General features: G+C 40.9%; 2 protein-coding genes and 1 long non-coding RNA gene across 3 annotated transcripts; all 3 read left to right on the top strand.

The window, feature by feature from the left end:
* The first annotated feature begins 10,809 nt into the window (after positions 1–10,809).
* Positions 10,810–12,555, top strand: LOC134196104 (uncharacterized). The gene has a single exon (XM_062665183.1). It carries the CDS (start codon positions 10,810–10,812, stop codon positions 12,553–12,555), a length of 1,746 nt encoding a protein of 581 aa, XP_062521167.1.
* A 469-nt stretch (positions 12,556–13,024) lies between these two features.
* Positions 13,025–14,206, top strand: LOC134195814 (uncharacterized). The gene has a single exon (XM_062664897.1). It carries the CDS (start codon positions 13,224–13,226, stop codon positions 14,178–14,180), a length of 957 nt encoding a protein of 318 aa, XP_062520881.1. The 5' UTR covers positions 13,025–13,223; the 3' UTR covers positions 14,181–14,206.
* A 3,451-nt stretch (positions 14,207–17,657) lies between these two features.
* On the top strand, positions 17,658–18,386 carry LOC134195983 (uncharacterized). Its single transcript, XR_009972475.1, has 3 exons — positions 17,658–17,757; positions 17,838–17,986; positions 18,054–18,386. It is a non-coding gene; the product is annotated as an uncharacterized LOC134195983 (long non-coding RNA).
* Positions 18,387–20,150: the final 1,764 nt, after the last annotated feature.

The raw sequence follows: 20,150 nt of genomic DNA, 5'->3' as shown, positions 1-20,150 counted from the left end.
CAACACCCAACAAGAGTTCGACGAATCTAGGCGTTGCCCCTGTCAAATAGAGCATGGTAAACCATGGTATTTCCATGGAATTTTCATGGTACTTTTACCATGGAAACACAGGCTTTCCATTGAAAGCATGGTAGAAACATTCCATGGAAAGCATGTTAAAAATACCATGGTTTTCCATGGTTTTCCATGATATCATGGGTTCATGGAAACCATGGTTTCCATGATCATGTGAGCATTAATTAAATTACCAGGTCATGCAATTAGTTATGAATAAAGACACACTCGTGAATCTTTGTTGTATGTTTATGTTCACTAGAAACAATTGTTCTACATATAAACAAACATGCACAGATAGTCTAGAATAATTGACAATCACTATATGCCAAGTGTTTTCACTGTTCACTTTTCTGGCGACAAAATTTCATTTCGTCGGCCAGAAACTGATTAATCTCGCTGGTTTTACAACCAGGGAAATGCTTTTGGACCAGCGCTAAAAAAGAGAACAGTTTAACTTAACACAAAATTGAACCATCAGAAACACTGAATATGCTTACAGTGTAGAGTTAGTAGCTTCTTTGCAGGAAGAGAGGGCCTAGCGTCAAGATTCTTGTGGGTTTTTCTGCCTCGAACGCTGCATTTTGTCAATTCTTCCTCACTAAAAAGCTTGACTGCCAGGTCTCTGACAGCAATTGAAGGTTTCTGGGCTTCTTTAGTTCTGGCCTTTAGAGTTGCTTAATAACGCATCAAACGTTCAGTAAATTGTTGGAATTAAAATTAGCACTATGAACTGTCATACTCATGCTGTGGCCATTTGTGTCTTCGAAGTTGTCCTAAAATTAAAAAAACAAATAATCATTGTTACTAAGTGACTATTTAATCAACAATACATGAGCTATACTTACATGATCACTGTCGCCTTCATATTCATAAGTTCTTAAGTTTGAATTCAACTTCGAAATTTCCTGTAAAATCAAAATATACCAATAATACAAGATAACAAACTAAAAGAAACATTCTCCAAAATTACGTATGTCCAAGTAAAGACTAGCAATCAATTTAACAACAACAATCAAAACCCTTCCAAGTGCAATTGCATACAGTTGACCCTCAATTATCCGACCTCCTTTGGTCAAACTCAGAAGACAAAAGATGAAAGAACAAAAACAAGCAAAGTGTCTGAGCTTTAATTACACCTTGAAATTTAAGTCCCCATTAAAGCTATTTTCCGGAAATATGACTTGAGAAGCTCTGAAACATGTATAATACAAAACAAACCTAGCAATGGCATGCAATGCTGGCACATACAATAGACATAATTCTTCTATCAAGTTAAAGGATTTTAAGCAAGAGCAAAAAAGAAACAGTTCTAGTACACAAAACCAGCTACTTTTTTTTACTAATAGTCAATAATAGTCAGTAATGTCTACGGCATGTGTACCCTTTTAGAGCCGCACTACACCTTTTGCAGCATCACTGCCACATGATGGTATCCTATTATCATCAGCACAAAGATCAAATATGCAAGGATCAAATAACCAAAAATGTATTGCAATCGAACAAAAATCATTCATACATACATATGTCATTGTATACACACGTATGCATAAGGTAGATGACAGTAATACATAAAAACGCTGTATTGTTCAAAGAGGAGCTGCTGTGACTACAAAGTGATGATGCCAACCTTCAATTAAAGCAAAGGCACATTTAAAACGGCTGTGTAGCATCACTCAGTTATTATACTCAAGTATCTAATATTGTAGAATAACACTCTTTTATAGTTTACTGTAAATAGTTAGATAATTTACTCAAACAATTACATACACTTTACCTACAAAATGTATGAGCAACATACATTTATGGCATTCCTACAGATAGCTTCCCTGAGGTTTGCAATGTCAGAGTACAACTGGAGACTATAAGGTCACAGTCAAGCGAAAACTGTCTAATAGCAGGCAGTCATCAAGACCATCTGTTATGGCTGACAGAATATGATTGTGTCTCCATGTGTACCTCCCTTGCTGTAGCTATAATGGGCAAACATTCAGAACATGTCACAGTGTCTGTATCGTGAACACAGCAAAAGAAAGTTTGTCACAGAGTTAGATTCCAACATGATTAGATCTGTATGCATCATTCTGTGAAGCACCATACATGATTATGATGATGATGATGATGATGATGATGATGATGATGATGATGATGATATCATATTGATGACAACGACGAGTTAATCATTGACTTCTACACTGTCCAAGAATCGACATGATGGTGCTACAAAAGTAATCTATAGTTTGATCATCATGGTATGATTTTGCTTCAGCGAGAGTCAGTTCAGAGAGAACGACAAAGTAAAGATATCGTAAGATTTTCAGATACAAATAGAGTGAAACGTTGAGTCCACCCGACCAGATATCGTTGTATTGAGCAAACAAGACAAGAAAGCATGGTTTATTGAGGTCTCTATCCCTTATGACTCAAATGTTCAATCAAAGGACATTGCATGGGAGTACAGAAGACTCGAAGATCTACCTACTGCAGTCCAGATTGTACTGATTGTCATTAGAACAACGAACATAGTGACAAAGACTTTCTACGTAATTGTGAACGCATACCTAGATTTGAATGACATTTGATAAGAACTTGCAGACTGCTGCTATTTTGGGTACATTTTGCGTAAATAAGCCATCTAACACCATCCTGCTGTTATATTACGTTGCCCGTGTACAAATTTGAAATAAATGATGATGGTATGTCCATCGCTACAATAAAGACTGTATATCAGTTCCATTGTGCAACATACCTATATACATTGGTTTATGATACAAAGTTGGCATTCCTTAGTTATTCACATTTTAACCCTCTCCTTTTATTCTCTCCTATATCAACAGTCCCTCAATAAAGGTTTTCCTACTTCCTGTCACAAGCTGGTGTCTCTACAACTGCTACTGTTGCTACAACCCTACAACTATAGTAAACTGTTACAGCTATCCTAATTACAGTTGGTCACAGCAGCGTCACCAGCTTTCCGTGGTTGAGGGGGCCAAATGTCAGAGGTCCAGGACCAAGCCCAACTACATAGAAATCAGCCATAACTGGGAGTGATTCAAACTGCTTGTCCATTGCATGTTCCTTTTAGAGCTTGTAGTGTCAAAAAGTCTACTATGTGCCAAAGTCTTGAGGGAGCTAGCTAGCAATTGCCCCACCCCCTCTCCGGACTTGTGATCTGTCCCATAACAACACCACTGAGAGTGACATATCAAATAAGAGGAGGTAGTCAGTACATTTTAGCTCCAAATGACAGACTGAATAACTAAACTTTTAATGTAAAATTATTGAGATACAGTTTATTTGGTCAAAAGATCAATTAATTTTAATATGTACACATGGTCAATCATTTAGTAATCTCTCAATGGCATTCAGTCTAGAAGATATATAAGCTAGAAACTGTACGTATGCACTAGCTAACATACAGACAGTGTAACTTACTGAGGGGCCGTTACCTGCAGACCAGACATTTTATATATCTAGCTATAGACTGTAGATGGATATATAAATTTCTTCAATCACAGTACAGTACATATTCACATACAGACAACACGCATGCAAAAACAGAGCGACTAGCTACTCATAACTAAACTCTTTCAAGCTGTTCAGCCCTGTCACAAGACTTATCACGACTTCCTCGACTTTTTCAAGTCGTTTCGTCAGTAGACGATCGCCAGTCACCTAAAAAATACGAAAATACATAAATTAAGCAACCTGCTAACCACTCAAACTCGATCCAAGTTGACAGGCCGATTGGTGACAGTTACAGAGACGAATAACGAGTTCATGAACGCACGTTACGTAGATAGGAGCACATGTAAACGTCTACATTTACATACATTCTTGATCTGTCCACATATCATCAGAAATTGTCAGGTCTGGGCTGTTGCTGTAGTAATTGCACAGAAGGCTCGAGTCAAAACACCTAGATTGTAGTCTATAGGCACTAACCTTTCAGGTTCACTAGGAAAACTTCTTCCCATCTGTTTTACAACAAGATCGCCTGCCGTTAGTTCAGCCCGTGATTGCAGTTTCTTCTTTGACTTCTGTACGTGGTAGATCGTGATACTTTCTATTGCATGCACATTGTAACTAGATATACCACTCTATAATTACTTTCTTTGAAGGTTGATCCGTATCATCATTGGAGAATGTCTTCCGTTTTGGCTGTCGCTTTGATTGGCTTAATCTCTCAATCTCTGATCGCTTGATTTTTTTGTCAAGCTGGTCAGCTAGGTAGCCTTTGTTGCCTACAAATCCAAACATTGATTTACTAGTTATTTACACGCGCACGGTCCCACACATCCACACAAAGACACACACACACACACACACACACACACACACACACACACACACACACACACACACACACACACACACACACACACACACTACCATGCACCACCACTACCACAGTACAACTTCAGCAACAGAAGCAGTCGCAGCCTCCTCAAAACCATTAGCCTACCTGAAATCTCTAGAATTTCAGCAAGATGAACCTCACCGTCCCAGCGCACCATCGTCCGATCTCCCACTCTAGCATGTCTGGAGTCAACAACGTCAATGGTTTTTACGATAGAATATTGCTTTTCTTCTAGCCAAAACACAAGACTAAACTTTCTTTCACGAGACATCGCGGGAAATGCACTAAAAAAATTTCTGTATTTGTTCAGTCACAGTGCCGAATGTGTACTTACCCATGATACGTAGAGCTCTCTCAGATTGCCGAATGAACAACAAAAGCTACTCTAAAATTCTAGGCGATTCTAAATGGACTTGTTTGCTTTGTCTTCGTCGCTATTCGACCAAGTACAACGCTTGGCGTCATGTCGCTCTGAATCACAGAAATCTGCACGAGATCAAAGAGAAACCTGATGAAATTTCTTCTGATTTGGAAGGTGCCTGCATGTATAGTTTAGACATAAACTACTTCAGCTAGATAAAATACTCCAACTAAAACTGTAGAATGACGCGATGTATAAGTTAATTGGTATAATTGTTATTTTATAGTAATTAAACAAAAATATATTTACCTAATGCGATTCATGCACCACTTCTGTCTTGCTTTTCTGTAGAACCCAAGAACCTGTGTCAACCCAACAGTGTGATCTCATCTGGAACGGAAGCTGCTTCTGCACAGTTTGATGAAAAGTTTGCATCCTCTAGTGAAGATGAAACTTCAACAGATGAGCTGCCTAGCAAGCACCGGCGTATGGATTGTGAAAGCGAAGAGAAATCATTCACAAATGATTCTGAAAATCAAGCAAGAGAAGATGTTCTGTTTCCTGGCTCGACGATTAGTCAAACTGATCACATCAGATCTGTTCTGACATTTGTCACCAGACACAAATGTAGTCAAAGAATGACAACAGATCTGCTAAAACTAATAAGACTGTATTGTCCACCAAACACTAGGTGTGCACGAAATTACGATAGTCTGATGGAGCAAGGAAAGAAAGAGCTGGAAGTAGCAGATAGACGAGAAATACACGACGTTTGTTCTTTGTGTAACGCCTTTTTTCCAGAAGACGAAGAGGTAGTCCAATGTAAAACACGAGACTGTACAGAGTAAGTATAATAAACGTTAGTTTTGTGTGTGTCCATGCATCCATGCATTTGTGTGTGTGTGTGTGTGTGTGTGTGTGTGTGTGTGTGTGTGTGTGTGTGTGTGTGTGTGTGTCTGTGTGTGTGTCTGTGTGTGTGGTGTGTATGTGCGTGCGTGCGTGCGTATATGCGAGAGAGTGTGTTCATGTGTGCGCTAGGGTTTTTAACATTTGCATTATTGTATACACTCCTAGCTTACGCTACAAAGGTGGAGAGGACGAGCAGTGTTTTCGTAGAAGGAAATCTTTTGCTTTAGTAACGTCCATAGAAGAACAATTACAGAGTCTGCTTGAGAGTACAAACAACTATTTACATATCAAAGAATATTGACGACTTTCGAAATTTTTGTTTTCTAGAAAAGGACATTTGGAAAGACATTGTGAAAAATTTGAGCAGCAATAGGTGTGACATTCGAAATGACAATTGCTACAAGGAGATTATGAACTTGTCCTCTACAAAAAACAACGTTATTTCGCTACTGTTCAACTGCGACGGAGTACAGCTGTACAAGTCATCGGCTACAAAAATCTGGCCCTTATATGCTGTTGTGAACGAGCTTTCGGAAAAGCTGAGGTATAAAAATTCAAGCGCTAGCTTAAACTCTATCATTATTTGATTCGATTAGAACTTAGTCTTGCGTACTAGTGTGTTACTGTGTAAATGCGTGTAATGTGTCTTTCTACATTCATGCATTGCACTAATTTATTACATTTAAATAATTTAATTATTAATTTAGAACATAACAAAATAACTAACAGTTTAAATATTATTAATTAAAATTATTTATTTGATAAATTAAAGTTAAGATATCAATTAGTAAAACATGTTTAGGTTCTTGAGAAGAAATGCGATTTTGTGTGGACTGTGGCAAGGCCAAGGCAAGGTCCCACTAACATCTATGTTGACGCTATTCATACGCAATATGAATGATCTTTCGCAAACAGGTATTATTAGATGATTTAAGTGATTTGATATAATTTAAGGCGGATTTTCAGCACATTGTACAATACAGGTTTGAGATTTGTGCCATATGGTCTCGAAGAAGATGTGACTTGCAGCGCCAAGGCAATAGTGTGTACGGCAGACTTGCCAGCCAAAGCTGACATGTTTTGCATGAATCATCACAATGGCAAGTTCAGCTGCCTTGTATGTGAAGAGCCGGGTCGTCAGGTTGCTAGAAGACGAGGCCACGTACACGCCATCCTTTTTAATAGAGCTCTTCAGAAGAGAACTAATGAAAGTTTTGTACGCAACGCCCACCAAGCAGTTACTTCTAGTCAAACAGTACGATAGGTCTTGCATGGCGACAACGTAAATGTTCATGCAAGATTTTGTATTTAACTTTTGTAGGTTAAAGGAATAAAGTCGGCTTGTCCACTTCTTTTATTAAACGAGTTTTACCCAGTCACTGCCGCAGTCATTGACTACATGCATTGCGTGCTACTGGGAGTGACAAAAAGTTTACTCCACCGTTGGACAGATGTTTCAAGCAGAGGCTGTCCATATTTCATCAGAGATGATGTTAGCTAGACTTCTATCTATCCATTTGTCTATTTATGCATCTCTATAAAACTTGTTTTATCTCTGTAGATCGAGACTGTAGATGAAAGGTTAAAAACATCCACCCTCCAGATTTCGTGCGACGTTTGCCACGAGAAATTGGTAAATGGCTACCTAATTGGAAGGGTAAGATGACAATTAATTTGCCATTCCTATGCTTTCAAAACTGTTGATTTCTGCAAACTACATAGTAACATTCTAGTATATAAGTGATAATCAAACAAAATAAAATATACTCTTAATCAATCTAGCATCCTCTTCTAAACGCGAGTATGTCGTATTATGATTAAATATGCGTGTTTTCTTCTATCTATAGCATTAAATATGCGTGTTTTCTTCTATCTATAGCATCAGAATACCGATCTTGGCTGCTGTACTACGGCATTCCATGTTTGCAAGGCATATTGCCAACCATGTATTTGCGAAATTTTGCCCTTTTGGCTGAAGGCATGCATTTACTTCTTGCTGCTAAGATCAGCGTAGAAATGGTTAGAAGAGCTGAAGTTGTCTTGAACGACTTCTATTATGAAGCTCAAGACATTTATGGTAAGTTAGCTTACAAGTTTATCTTCTAAATTTGTAACCGAAAATATCTCCAACTTTAGAAAGCTCCAGTTTGGATTACTACTATAGTTTAATTAATGTTTACAACTCTATAGTAGTTAGCAATAGAGATATGTGCATGAACGCTACGATACAATCATACTGCATGTTGCATGTAATACAACATAATTTGTGGTAGGTATGCTATTTATATCACTAGGTTTTTACACTGATCTATATCCATGCAGGAGAGGACTTCTGCGGTCTCAACGTCCACAATCTTTGTCATCTCCCCGACCAAGTGAGAAACTATGGACTGCTGTGGACCCATTCATGCTTTAATTTTGAGGATTTGAATGGATGAATCAAGACGTTCTGCCACGGAACAGGAGACGTGTGTCATCAGGTGAGAAATGTGCTGCATGAGCATACTCATTGTCAATATCAAGACAGCACATCTATAATGCAGATTGTGAGAGCAATGTCGACGTGGCAGGCGAATGTAAGGGATTGTGTAGCAGATTCGTGTGACGATACTGCGTCAAACGCATTTATTCAAGACATGATGACGTTCCTTCCCTATTCGAAATTGCATACGCGACTTTTGCAGTTTAGGTATGTTGTCGTTATCTTTCACTAACTCATGCGGTACACGCAATATTGCACATCTGTTATTCTTCAGAACCAAAAATTGCAACATTTTTCCACCATGCAAGCCCGCAATTTTGAGCAGCAACCTGTACGATGCAGTAAAAGAGGTAGATTCCAATTGTGGAGAGCTAGAGGAAGTGTCTCGCATCTTACATAACGGTGAAGTCTTTTACGCTGTCACCTACGAGAGACATATCAAGAGAGAACCCTTTGTCGTCTTACTTCGCAGTTCGTCTGTTGCTATCATAAAGAAATTCCTTTATTCTAGACAGACCAACAGAGTGTACGTAGTCGTAGATGACTTTCAAAAGATGATGTCGCTATTTCGTGACCGACTGCCGATGCTAACGAAGATCAAGAAAAACAGCCAGGCGAACGAGAGGTATATACAATATCACTATTACCAGATGCTTTTTAAGCATGCACACTTGTTGATTTACACAATTTGTATCTTTCTCCTAGATCTTACATTGTCAGAACAGAAGACGTGATAGAGAAAGTCATTTACAAGAACACCATCCCTACCGAAACATATGCCTACATTACTCAACAGCCAAACCATTTTGAGATATTATGACTGCCTGTTGTGTACATGCAGGCAGATAAATTAGCAAAGACAGTCGCTGAGGCTTTCTTTCTGGTCTATAGAAGATTACAAAAATTTAGAGAGAAGAGACAAGTATAGATCGTGACTCTTGATCATCAAATGCACAATTTCATTGATATTTTCCAGTATAGTTTTGACTTGTCGTTGTTCCAATTCTCGACAATACTGTATACGTACCTGTGTACGTATGGAAATAAGTCTGATATTAAAGCATAACTGTATTTGAATACAGGTTAATTGCAAAGCTCCAAATCTCTGAGCAGCAGCTACTACAACTAAATATACCAACCAGCAAAGCTACAAAATATTTGTCTGCAAACTTACACTCTGAAAGCAAAACACACACACACACACACACACACACACACACACACACAACACACACACACACACACACACACACACACACACACACACACACACACACACACATACACACACACACACACACTCACTCCACTACACGAGATCATGACCACAAAACTGTTTGAAACGACGTTTGACTAACTGGCACACTATACGAGAACTGCATTAAATGGGGTGATGCAGTGATTTAAGAATGTAATCTATAGATTACGATCATTGGCATGTGTTATGATACACGTACATGACAAGCAATTTTAATACATACATACATAATTTATAATACATACATACATAATACATACATACTATACAATGCAAAGCATGTCTAAGTGCCATGCCACGAAAAGTAAGTTATTGTTGGTATACCATGCTATCCATGGTGTACCATAAAACCATACTAATGTATCATGCCATGAAAAGTATGGTATTCATGGTATACCATGCTATCCATGCTTTTACCATGCCATGAAAAGTATGGTATTCATGGTAAACCATGCTATCCATGCTTTTACCATGCTCAAAAGCATGGAAACCATGGTATTACCGTGAATTCCATGCTTCTACCATGCTCTATTTGACAGCGGTTCGCCTTCTCACCTTTCTTGAATCAATCATTTATTGGTCAGCTGAAACGTGAGTGAGCATCATAGAATGACGTCATGAAAGAAATGTGCGCCGTTTTGACTTTACGTATCAGTCTGAAACAATTATTTCTATAAATTTAGTACTTCTAAGACAGAACATCGGATAATTAAATACCTGAGTCGGATAATTGAATGCCCGAACCGGATAACTGAACGCACAAATCAAATAACTGATTGCCTGAATCGAATAATTGAACGCAAAATACTATAATCGTCTTCAATTTTTTGTTCGCGCTTCAATTGTCTCACTCGTTTACTAAGATAGTCGCGTAACAATGGTCACGTAGTCACGTGACAATGGTTGCGTAGCAATAATTTCTATCAAAGTAACGCGCGGAAACTAAAAAACAGACTTTCCTCTTTTTAGCTTTTCTTGTTCATTCCATTTGTCTCGAATCAGTCTCCTTTGCTCTTTAGTCGCGTAAGGGAACAAAATCGAGAGTCGTTTGACTCTTCTCGCCAACAAATTTTAATTATGTCGACCCCTGGAAAAAGGTCCCTAACTTCAATTTTTAGCGCATATGTTACGGAGTCAAAATTGCATTCATCTGGCATCGTCGTTTTGTCGATTCGTCTTTTTGTTTTGTCGTAAATCCATATGACAAGTGCTGACGTACATATATATATATATATATATATATATATATATATATATATATATATATATATATATATATATATATATATATATATATATATCCCGGATGAGAGATGGCGTTGTCTGCTGTTTGAATTTAGTCTGCCGTTTGGTCAATTTACGTCGTTCTTTTGGGTTCTGACAGCATGTCCACCACGTCAGATGAAGATGAAACAGTTGCTGAGGATAGTGTCGTTGATAAAGACGCCAGTTGTTCTCAACTCGGATGTGGCCGTTCTCTGAACAACGGTCGGTCTTCTTGTGAGCCGTCAGATGGTTGTTCTTGCCCCTTGTGTCATTGCTCATACTCCAACAGTAACTCGCTTTGGCAGCATATCAATCTGGAGCACATCTCGCGCTCTCATTTTTCCTCTGTGTCGTTTCTTTCTGCTCACGGGCGTCGTCTTTGTTCTGTTTGCGGCTTTGCCTATTCTGCACATTGGAAGGTCTGCCGACGTTCTCAAGGCTCTGGTCGCGCAAGATGTGGTGGTGTGATGGTTGATCCGTCTTCTTCGTCGTGGTTTTCTAAGATGGCGTCAGAATATGAACAGGAGGGTGTGGACGCAGTTCTTCTTGATTCTGCTCATCCTGAAGATGTTCCTGGTGTGTCAAATGCTTCTATATCTGGTCCTTCTGCTGCTCAAGCGTGCGATTTTGATGATCCTGTTGTGGAAGCAATCAGGGCTGCATGTAACCTTGCGTGCCCCGTCCATCTTGAGTCGGTTTTGTTTGAAGCCTTGATGCAGGAAATTTCTTTGTTGCCAGTCAAGACTGTTGGTCACATTCCATGTTCAGTCCGCCCTGCTGTTGCTGAAGCCCTTGCCACAGAATTCAGGAATGCCACTCATCATGGTCTGTGGGGTTATGCACGCTTACACATGTTTGCTAAGGCTGTGTTGAGATGTCCACCAAGAGGAGGCAAGAAAAAGCGCGTTATAGTTAAGGCTATGTTACTCTCCCGGTTAGAACAGTGGACTTCTGGCAATCTTCTGGGTCTTTGGTCTGAGGCTAGACTTGATGCTGATTCCAGAAAGTCGATCTTTCCCAAGTCTTCTTCTGTTGAGCAAGCCAACCGAAAACGAGCATTAGCTTATGCCAGAGAGGGTCGTTACCGAGAAGCTATGCGTTCTCTTGGCTCTTTGGGTACTGTCAATCCCAACAACAAGAAGGCTCATGAAGAATTACGTCAGCGTCACCCTGCTCACGCTGTGCCAGGTCATACTGATGAGATTCCTTCTCCTCTGTCTGCCAGTTTGGATGCAGTTCTAGCTGCCCTTCAATCTTTTCCTCGTGGTTCCAGTCCTGGTGCTTCTCAATTGAATTCTCAACATTTGCTTGATGCTATTGGTACAACAACACCCTCAGCCAAGCATTGTCTGGAGAACTTGACATGCTTGATTAACTTTCTTCTTTCTGGTCGTGCAGACCCCAGAATAGCTCCCTGGTTGTGTGGAGCTCCTCTTACTGCTCTGCTGAAGAAGCAAGGTGGCATTCGCCCAATAGCAGTTGGTGAGGTTCTGCGTCGACTAATCAGTCGCTTATGCTGTTCTGCTGTGAAGGCAGACTTGCCAGATACTTTTTTGCCTTATGGTCAGGTTGGAGTTGGGGTCCCAGGAGGTTTAGACGCTGCCATACATGCTCTGTCTAGTTGTATAGCACGCTATGGGTCGGATCCTTCTCTTTGTTGCCTCAAAATTGATATGACAAATGCTTTCAATGAATGTTCTCGCGTTTCATTTTTGGGTCGTTTACACAAAGAGTTTCCAGCCCTTTTTGGATGGTCATCATGGTGTTATCACTGCGAAAGTATGCTATCCTTTGGCTCTTCATGGATTAAGTCATGCGCAGGAGTGCAGCAAGGGATCCCCTTGGGCCACTTCTTTTCTCCTTAGTTGTTTTAGAGTTCTTGGATGAGTTGGGGCCATTACCTGATTTCAAGCTAAAGGTATGGTATTTGGATGACGGATTGTTCGTAGGTTCGCGTTCTTCAGTAGCTGGGCTGTTAGACCTCTTAATATCCAAAGGTCCCTCTTTTGGTCTGCATGTCAATTTGAAGAAATGTGAAATATTCTGGCCTTCGGGTGATCAGGAATTCCCTGCTTTCGCACCTGAAATTCAGCGAAGTGTTCATATCTATGGTGGTATTGACTTTCTTGGCTGTCCAGTATACGGACCTGACTCCTATGTTTGTGAGTTTGTTTCCCAACGTGTGGACAGAATTTTGAACTGGCAGGATCGTCTGTCAGCTTTGGAGGATCCCCAAGTGGAGCTTCATCTCCTGAGGAGTTGCTTGAGCCTCTGTAAGCTGAATCATATCATCAGAACTGTTCCTGGCTGCAGGATTCACGAAGTGTTGTTACGTTTTGACAGAGGGCTTCATCATAGCTTGGAGTCTTTGTCCTCTTCCTCTATCTCTGATTTGCCATGGAGACAGGCTACACTTCCTACTCGTTTAGGTGGTCTCGGTCTACGTGAGGCTCACAGATCTTCCTCTGCAGCCTTTGTCGGTAGTTGCAACTCCTCTCGGACTTTGTCTCTCCGCCTGCTCTTCACTCCTTCAATGCCATTTTCTCCACCTGATGGGTCAGATAGTATGTGTCCTACTTCCGTTTTCCCTGGCGAATTGGAATGTCGACAGTGTTTGGCGGATCTTTTACCACCTAATAGTACGGCGCTATCTGTTAATTCCACGCAACATTCAATTCAACGAGCTTTAGATGACGCTTTGAAATCCAGCGTTAGGTCGTCTCTTTGTAGTTTGCGAGAACAAGCGCGTTTTAATGCTGTCACATTTCCTCATGTGGGGGCTTGGTTGAGGGCAATCCCTAACCCAAATCTCAGCCTGGCCATGTCCCCGCGTGAATTCGTGACTGCTTTGCGTTTGCGCTTAGGAGTTCCAGTGTTTTCACCTCCCCCACGTTCAATTCGCTGTGTCTGTGGCCATATTTTAGATGTCTTTGGTGACCACGCACTTGGCTGTAGCAGCTCTCTGCGAATCAGACGACATGACGCCTTATGTGACACCGTCTATCACTGGTTGCTTGTGGATAATTCTGGGGTACGAAGAGAGCAGCGGTGTTCTTCTCAATCCATGGACAGACCAGGTGATGTTTTTCATCCCGACTTCTCTAACGGAAAGGCTGCTTACTTTGATATCTCAGTGCAAAATTCATTTTCTCCCTCACATGTCATCAATGCAGCTGTAAAGGCTGGTGCTGCTGCTCAAGCTGGGGAAATGGAGAAAGACGAACGCCACGACTCAAATGTTTCCTCGTATGGTTGCTTGTTCTATCCTTTGGTTGTTGAGTCATATGGAGTCTGGTCAGAACATAGTCTTGATCTGCTGAAGTCTATTGCCAAGAAGTCTACTCTGTCTACAGGTCACAGTTTCAGCCGAGCTATTACTAACCTTCATGAACAACTGTCTGTGAAACTGTGGCAATACAACTCTCGCATGATAACTGAACATCTAGATGTTTTGTCTGTAGCAAGTGTTTGTAGTGGTGTTTTTCAGTAGTGTTCCGTCCATTGGGCGGTTATTAAAAAAAATATATAATATAAAAAAAATTAAAAAAAAAAAAAAAAAAAAAAAAAATATATATATATATATATATATATATATATATATATATAAAATATATCTCAAGCTCAATTGACATGACAAGAGAGGGGCTCGCTTCGCTCGCCAAATATATCCTGTTACAACAGATGCATGTCCGATACAGACGGGAATTCGTTCTATCCACGTGATGTTTTAGAACTCCCGTACGTTCCAAAATGGCTGCGCACTTTGACTAAGAAGACGACTGGTTAGAGCTGCACCGGCTGACGAGACGAGTCTTCTTTGACTTCCACAAGCCCTTGGTGTTGTCCCAATGAGAAGGACTCCTTCGCGGTGTTGCTGAATGCGTAGATACGGTTTTGAGTTCGGTATTCTATTCTTTTGTTTCAACTGAAATTTAATTTTGATGAGTTGGAAACAATTTGAATTAAACTGGATTTACGATATGCGAACGCTTGAACTTTGCATCGCGTGCGTCGCGTCGTACAAAATTTAAATTGTGAATGTCTCGACGCGACGCGAGGCGAACGCGACGCATGCGACACAACCCGTCCAAATAGAACCGAATTATATTTGATCGTCGAACCGAAAGCTGAGCACGTGGCATCGGAAGTAGCACTTTGATTTCGACCAATCACAGCCAACTAAATAGGCACATGTGGTTTCCGTGAGTAATGACTGCTGTCAGCGCCTATACTCGACATTGAGCCGTCTATCGATTGTGTAGGGAGCTGTCCTTGCTCGTGGATGATCAGCTGCAAGATGTACAAAGACTAGCGTGCTAAGAGAACGCAAGGAGAGGATTTTGAGCGAGCTGGGGGAGTTCAAGAATTAAAGCCGGGGGATCCGGCAGAGTTATGCCAGTAGAAAGTCGAAGCGCGAGTGGTCAGTTCAAGAATTCATGAAGCAACGTCTACAGCACGCTGAAATAATATTGTGAATGGCACAATACGTCAAGCTCGACGCGTGACACTCCCACGCAGGACGACGCAACACGAAGCTCAAGCCTTGGCATATTGCAAATCCAATTTTGTCCTACGTGGTTAAGATCAGAGTCCATGACCTAATATCTTTCATTTCCTAGTCTTGGTCACTCCTTTTCTAGCAAATAGCTGCACCCAAACCTACCTGCTACATTGGCGTCATAGTCCTACTGGATAGCAACTAGGTAGAGAGGGTCACGTCAGCATCTGTCGTAACGTTGCTGCTGTAGAACTTGAAAATTGATCCCTCTATTGACGCAGGCAACGAAGAAAGCGGATGAGTCACAGGAAATAATCTCAGTCACATGATCTCGAGTGATTTTCTTTCTTCAGTCGCAGATCTGAAGCGTTCTTTTTGGCTACTATACCTATGGGGTAATGTTAGTGGTCATCTTACTGTTGCTACGGCAGAACGTGAAATCTGAGAGACAAATAGTCGGACATTAGGGATTATTTTGGGGTCATTCGCCTTCATCGCGTTTTTACAAGGCGAACTGAGACGTTAGTCATGTCAGTTGAAAGGTTCGTTTTGGATGATTATGCCACTGAATAGCAGTGTTTTTCTTAATCTTTTCTGTTACAGAGCGGTGAGAAAGTGATCGAACTACAGGACATAATCTTGGTCACGCAGGTTCGTGAGTAGGTTGTGTCATGAGATTTTAGTTTAATGTTGTTCTATAGCTATATTGTGACGAATGTGAATGTTTAAGTGACCCCTAGAATGAGGGGACTAACTCTCGCGATTTTACGGGCACGCCTACTTTTATATACACGCTCACTGCTTTTGGATTCTTTCACTGCTAAGGTAGAATCATTGACAGATCCAGACTTGAGAATGGGTGGTGTATCTCTAAATATCTAGATGTCTGGTGTGCCTTTCTGTCTGTCTGTCTGTCTCTCTGTTTGTCTATTTGTCTGTCTTTCTGTCTGTCTGTCAGTCTAGCTGTCTGTACTTCTATCTGTCTATCTGTCTGTCTTTTTTGTCTGTCTGTCGGTAACATCAATCACACCGAAACTGCGGGGCCAATGGCATTGAAACTGTTCATGAGGACTATATGTTCTACACCACAATGTAAACGCACTTTCGTAGGCGTATATGCGGGTCGGTGTAGACAGACCTGAATTTGAAAAATTGGCTTTTACCAGACGACAATTGACACTGCTTCCTGTTTAAGTATACACGATTAAATATTTTTATATTTGTAGTTCGTTTATCCGCAATGTTACTAGACGTGATTGTTTGCCCTGGTCTATGTAATCAACAATTTTACAATACTGTATTCTTTCAATAAATCAGCACTGTACATTGGGGCATCGAGGCCATTAATGATGTGCACGTGTAATCATGACTGTTCCCCTTTGGAGAACGTAGTATCCGTGCTGCTAGCGCTCTATTTCGCTTAATACCCAGTCCAAATTCGCTTTATACTCCTGACATTTCAAATGTACTAATTGACGATTTGAAGAGGCAATTTTTGAATTCCACGAACGCGACCGTAATAGAAAGGATGCTGTTCCTGCTCAAAGTATGCATGACGAACCAGTGACTGCACGCCGAACTGATCAAGGTCGATAGTGAAGGTGTCGCGTCTTCCAGAGTCCTCTTGCGGCGGCACAACTTCTTCCCCATCAAACTCGCCATCTCGAATTTCTCCAGAACGGAACACTGGATATGCACCAAATTTGAAAAGCCTGTTCGTGACCTCGGACAGTATGCATTGAGCGAGCCGCTTTTTCCATGGGGTCGTCGAACTAAGCAAGATGTTTTTAATATATCCGGGTTCTACGGTTCTAGGTGTGACGTAGAAACGGAGGAACAAATTCGTGTCAACTATTTTGCTAAACGTGTACAGAACGGGCTAATCAACCACGCTGGAATTGTATTAATTAAATGTGACTCCTGCTAGAGTAGTCTGGGCCAAGCTGGGCACTCTGCCAGAATACTCCGCTTTGGTCCTCGAACGTATGTACAGTTCACGATTTTTATGGCCACGCCTACAAATGAAGGGCTACAGCGCGGTCTACTCCATGCCACTCTAAGCTCCTGCAATGTATATGACTCTTGCAGCTAATTGTACACTCTGTGGCTGGATTACAATTGCTATCAATGCAAGAGGAAGTCACTCCACAAATAGATACCTCCTCCTTTCTAATCTGTTCTCACAACGACATCTTCAACCGTGACAACGGAAATTCAATTCAAAGGGGTAGGGCTAAATGTGCGAACGTGTATTTTACCAGGAACTGTTGCGTATGAGGGTAGCTCCTCCGCTTTCGTCCACCGTCATTCACTCACAAGGATGTAACTTATGTAAATATGAGTTTACAAAGATTGTTATTGGATAGCTCTCTAATGCAATATTGGTTGGAACATCATGCCATGTTCACAAGACATGCAGTACAATACTGCTATTCATTTTGCAATTACGCCACTCTTTGTCTTGTAACTGTTCAGCTCAGTTGCTTTTCAACGTTCTCTCTACTCAAGTCTGGTATTGATTTGCATCAAGTGAATTCGAAATTTCTTCCTATCTGTTCAGAGACTTCGTGTAGGCTATTGCAGCGTTCACACTAAATAGTTTGTGTGAAAGCGAACAAAGACTATCTAGAGTTTGTGTTGGTCTTGCAGCCATGCAGATGTTTGATATGTTGGAGATGAAGAGAGGCACACTGTATTTGTATTTGCTTATGACAATAATTTGCTACGTTGTTTTGACTGTATCATCAAACGATACGAATGACAACAACAGCATGTGCATTGGAGAAAAGGGAGAAAAGGTTACTAAATAACACTTTGTCTAGTTTCCGTCTTGATGCTTTATACTAATTTTTGTGCTGTTTGTAGGGAGACGTTGGCCATCAAGGTCCTCAAGGCGTACGCGTAAGTGTTTCGTCGCTCAAAATGTAGGAAATTGTGCATGAGTGCTAGAAGAGTATTCGGGTTTTGCTATACACTATAGCACATGCATGCTCGCAAGTGGATATAGGTGTTTCATATGTCGTGTCTCTAATTACGTGTGAATGGTGTCAGAAGTGTCACTTTATTAGCTAATTAGAGGTGTACGCTACAACACATCCCAGTTACCACATGCTGCGCTTGCTCGATCAATTAGTAGTTCAGCTATATAGGTACATAGTCTTTGCTTTACAATGTGTACGACGATGACGATCAACGGAGCCTCACGACGCCGGCGAAAAAGCTTTGCGAGATAGTTGTTAAACGCTGACGCTCCAGCTAATATAGGCACAGCGTCAGCGACTCTAACTTACTACTAGCCCAGCTCCAGACGCAGTGTGCATTGCAGCCCCATGCAGATGGGCTGACATTACCTCAACCTCTAGTTCGGTGTCGCGACTTGCTGTCGGCAATAAACATACAAGTGTACTTTGTGGGCGTAGTAGGAATGTGTTAAATCGTGGGATCATCGCTAGTTAGCGTGCAGTACTGTACACAGTTCTATGCACATGGAATATCCCGCGAAAACCACATTGCTTTTTGATGGCTTAGGTATAGGCTTTTGCTATGGAAAGTAGCATAACCCATGTAGGGTTAATGACCCTTTTACCCTAGCTGGGTCACTGAAACCACTCCAAAGCCATGATTTGTTAGGAACAGAGCAGAGTTTTGAATAACCGAAATTCCCTATGTTGTCGTGGATTACTGCAGTACTCAACATTCCGTGGAACGGACGAAACTGATAATGCAAATTGCAACGGTAAGTTGACATTGACCTGATTGTAATCATGTCTAATTATAATTCCAATTACCTTATCTAATCGTTACACCTTCACAATTACGTGCTAATAACCTTTTGGCACGCGTACTATAGACTAGCAAAAATGGAATTGAGAAATGTTCTTCACAAGTGACATTTTTTCTGCTTTCTTTTACGCCCAGTAGCAATGTTTGTCATTTATCTGCATTTTCAAATGGTTTCTGATGATTCTCTTGCCCATGTGATGAATTGCTAACAGCGGCTATGGTTTCTTTCAGTTGAACCGCATTAGAGATCGACCTCTGCTGAATTCAGCATAGAAAGCAGACGTTGCAACTGCAGTAATACAGACAAGAAGAGAGAAGAGATACCAGTTTTAGCTGTTTGAATATACACCACGTCCACTAGCACGTACCCAAAATCACTGAACTGTGCTGTGGTGGCCATTGGCGAAGGCATAATCATGTAGCAGACGGCGCGACAGGTAACCGCCAAAACTGACAGCCGTTTGAGTCCAAGTACCCGCGTACTTGCAATTTGAACAGTGCGTGATGATGATTGGTCAGAGTGAAGACTCCCGTTCGGGTACGCTTTCCAAGCTTGACGCAAATTGGATCTTTTCGATCCTGCTGCTTACGGTCACATCTTGTTGGGCTCACGCTTGTATCTCAGGCTCTAGACTTGCTAATTTCTTGTCTACTATCCACTAAGTGTGAAAGTAAACACTACCAATCTTGTTGGTAGGCGTGACTTTGCATCACAATCGCGCCCAGGGTGGTAAATGACATGGCAAACAAACATTGCAAAATTTCTTTCTTCCAAAAGACTGAAGACAAACAAAGAAATAAAGAAAGTGAATCCCTCTATATGGTGGAGTTCTAATAATACTGAAACGTTTACAATTTACACTAATGTTATACCTCGGAATTCTAATGCCTTGCTCGTGCCTACCTTATGGCAGACTTGTTTTCTCTCGTTTTACTGCAGCCCAACGACTTAATTGAAATTTATTCGCTCTCGGTTTAGTCAATTGGAAACAACTAACAACTGAATTGGGCTCTGCTTGTGTTTCCAAGGTTCCAGTGGGTTTTCGTAATCTGCAGATAGTTGATGATTCATGCTCTGCTGCCAAGTTAGTTGTGCTACGAAATATTATAAGAAGTCATTTCCTACTACATATTTTTGATCTTGCAGCTTTCTTAACGTAGAGATAAAGCGTATACGCA

Source organism: Corticium candelabrum, chromosome 20 (genome assembly GCF_963422355.1).
Source record: "Corticium candelabrum chromosome 20, ooCorCand1.1, whole genome shotgun sequence".
Classification (NCBI taxonomy): domain Eukaryota; kingdom Metazoa; phylum Porifera; class Homoscleromorpha; order Homosclerophorida; family Plakinidae; genus Corticium; species Corticium candelabrum.
Note: the sequence above shows the minus strand (reverse complement) of the source record. Positions and strands in the feature narration are given on the sequence as shown.

Bases quoted from the DNA above. Each gene is read 5' to 3' on its own strand.
- LOC134196104 (XM_062665183.1), top strand. From the start codon at position 10,810: ATGTCCACCACGTCAGATGAAGATGAAACAGTTGCTGAGGATAGTGTC.
- LOC134195814 (XM_062664897.1), top strand. From the start codon at position 13,224: ATGCCATTTTCTCCACCTGATGGGTCAGATAGTATGTGTCCTACTTCC.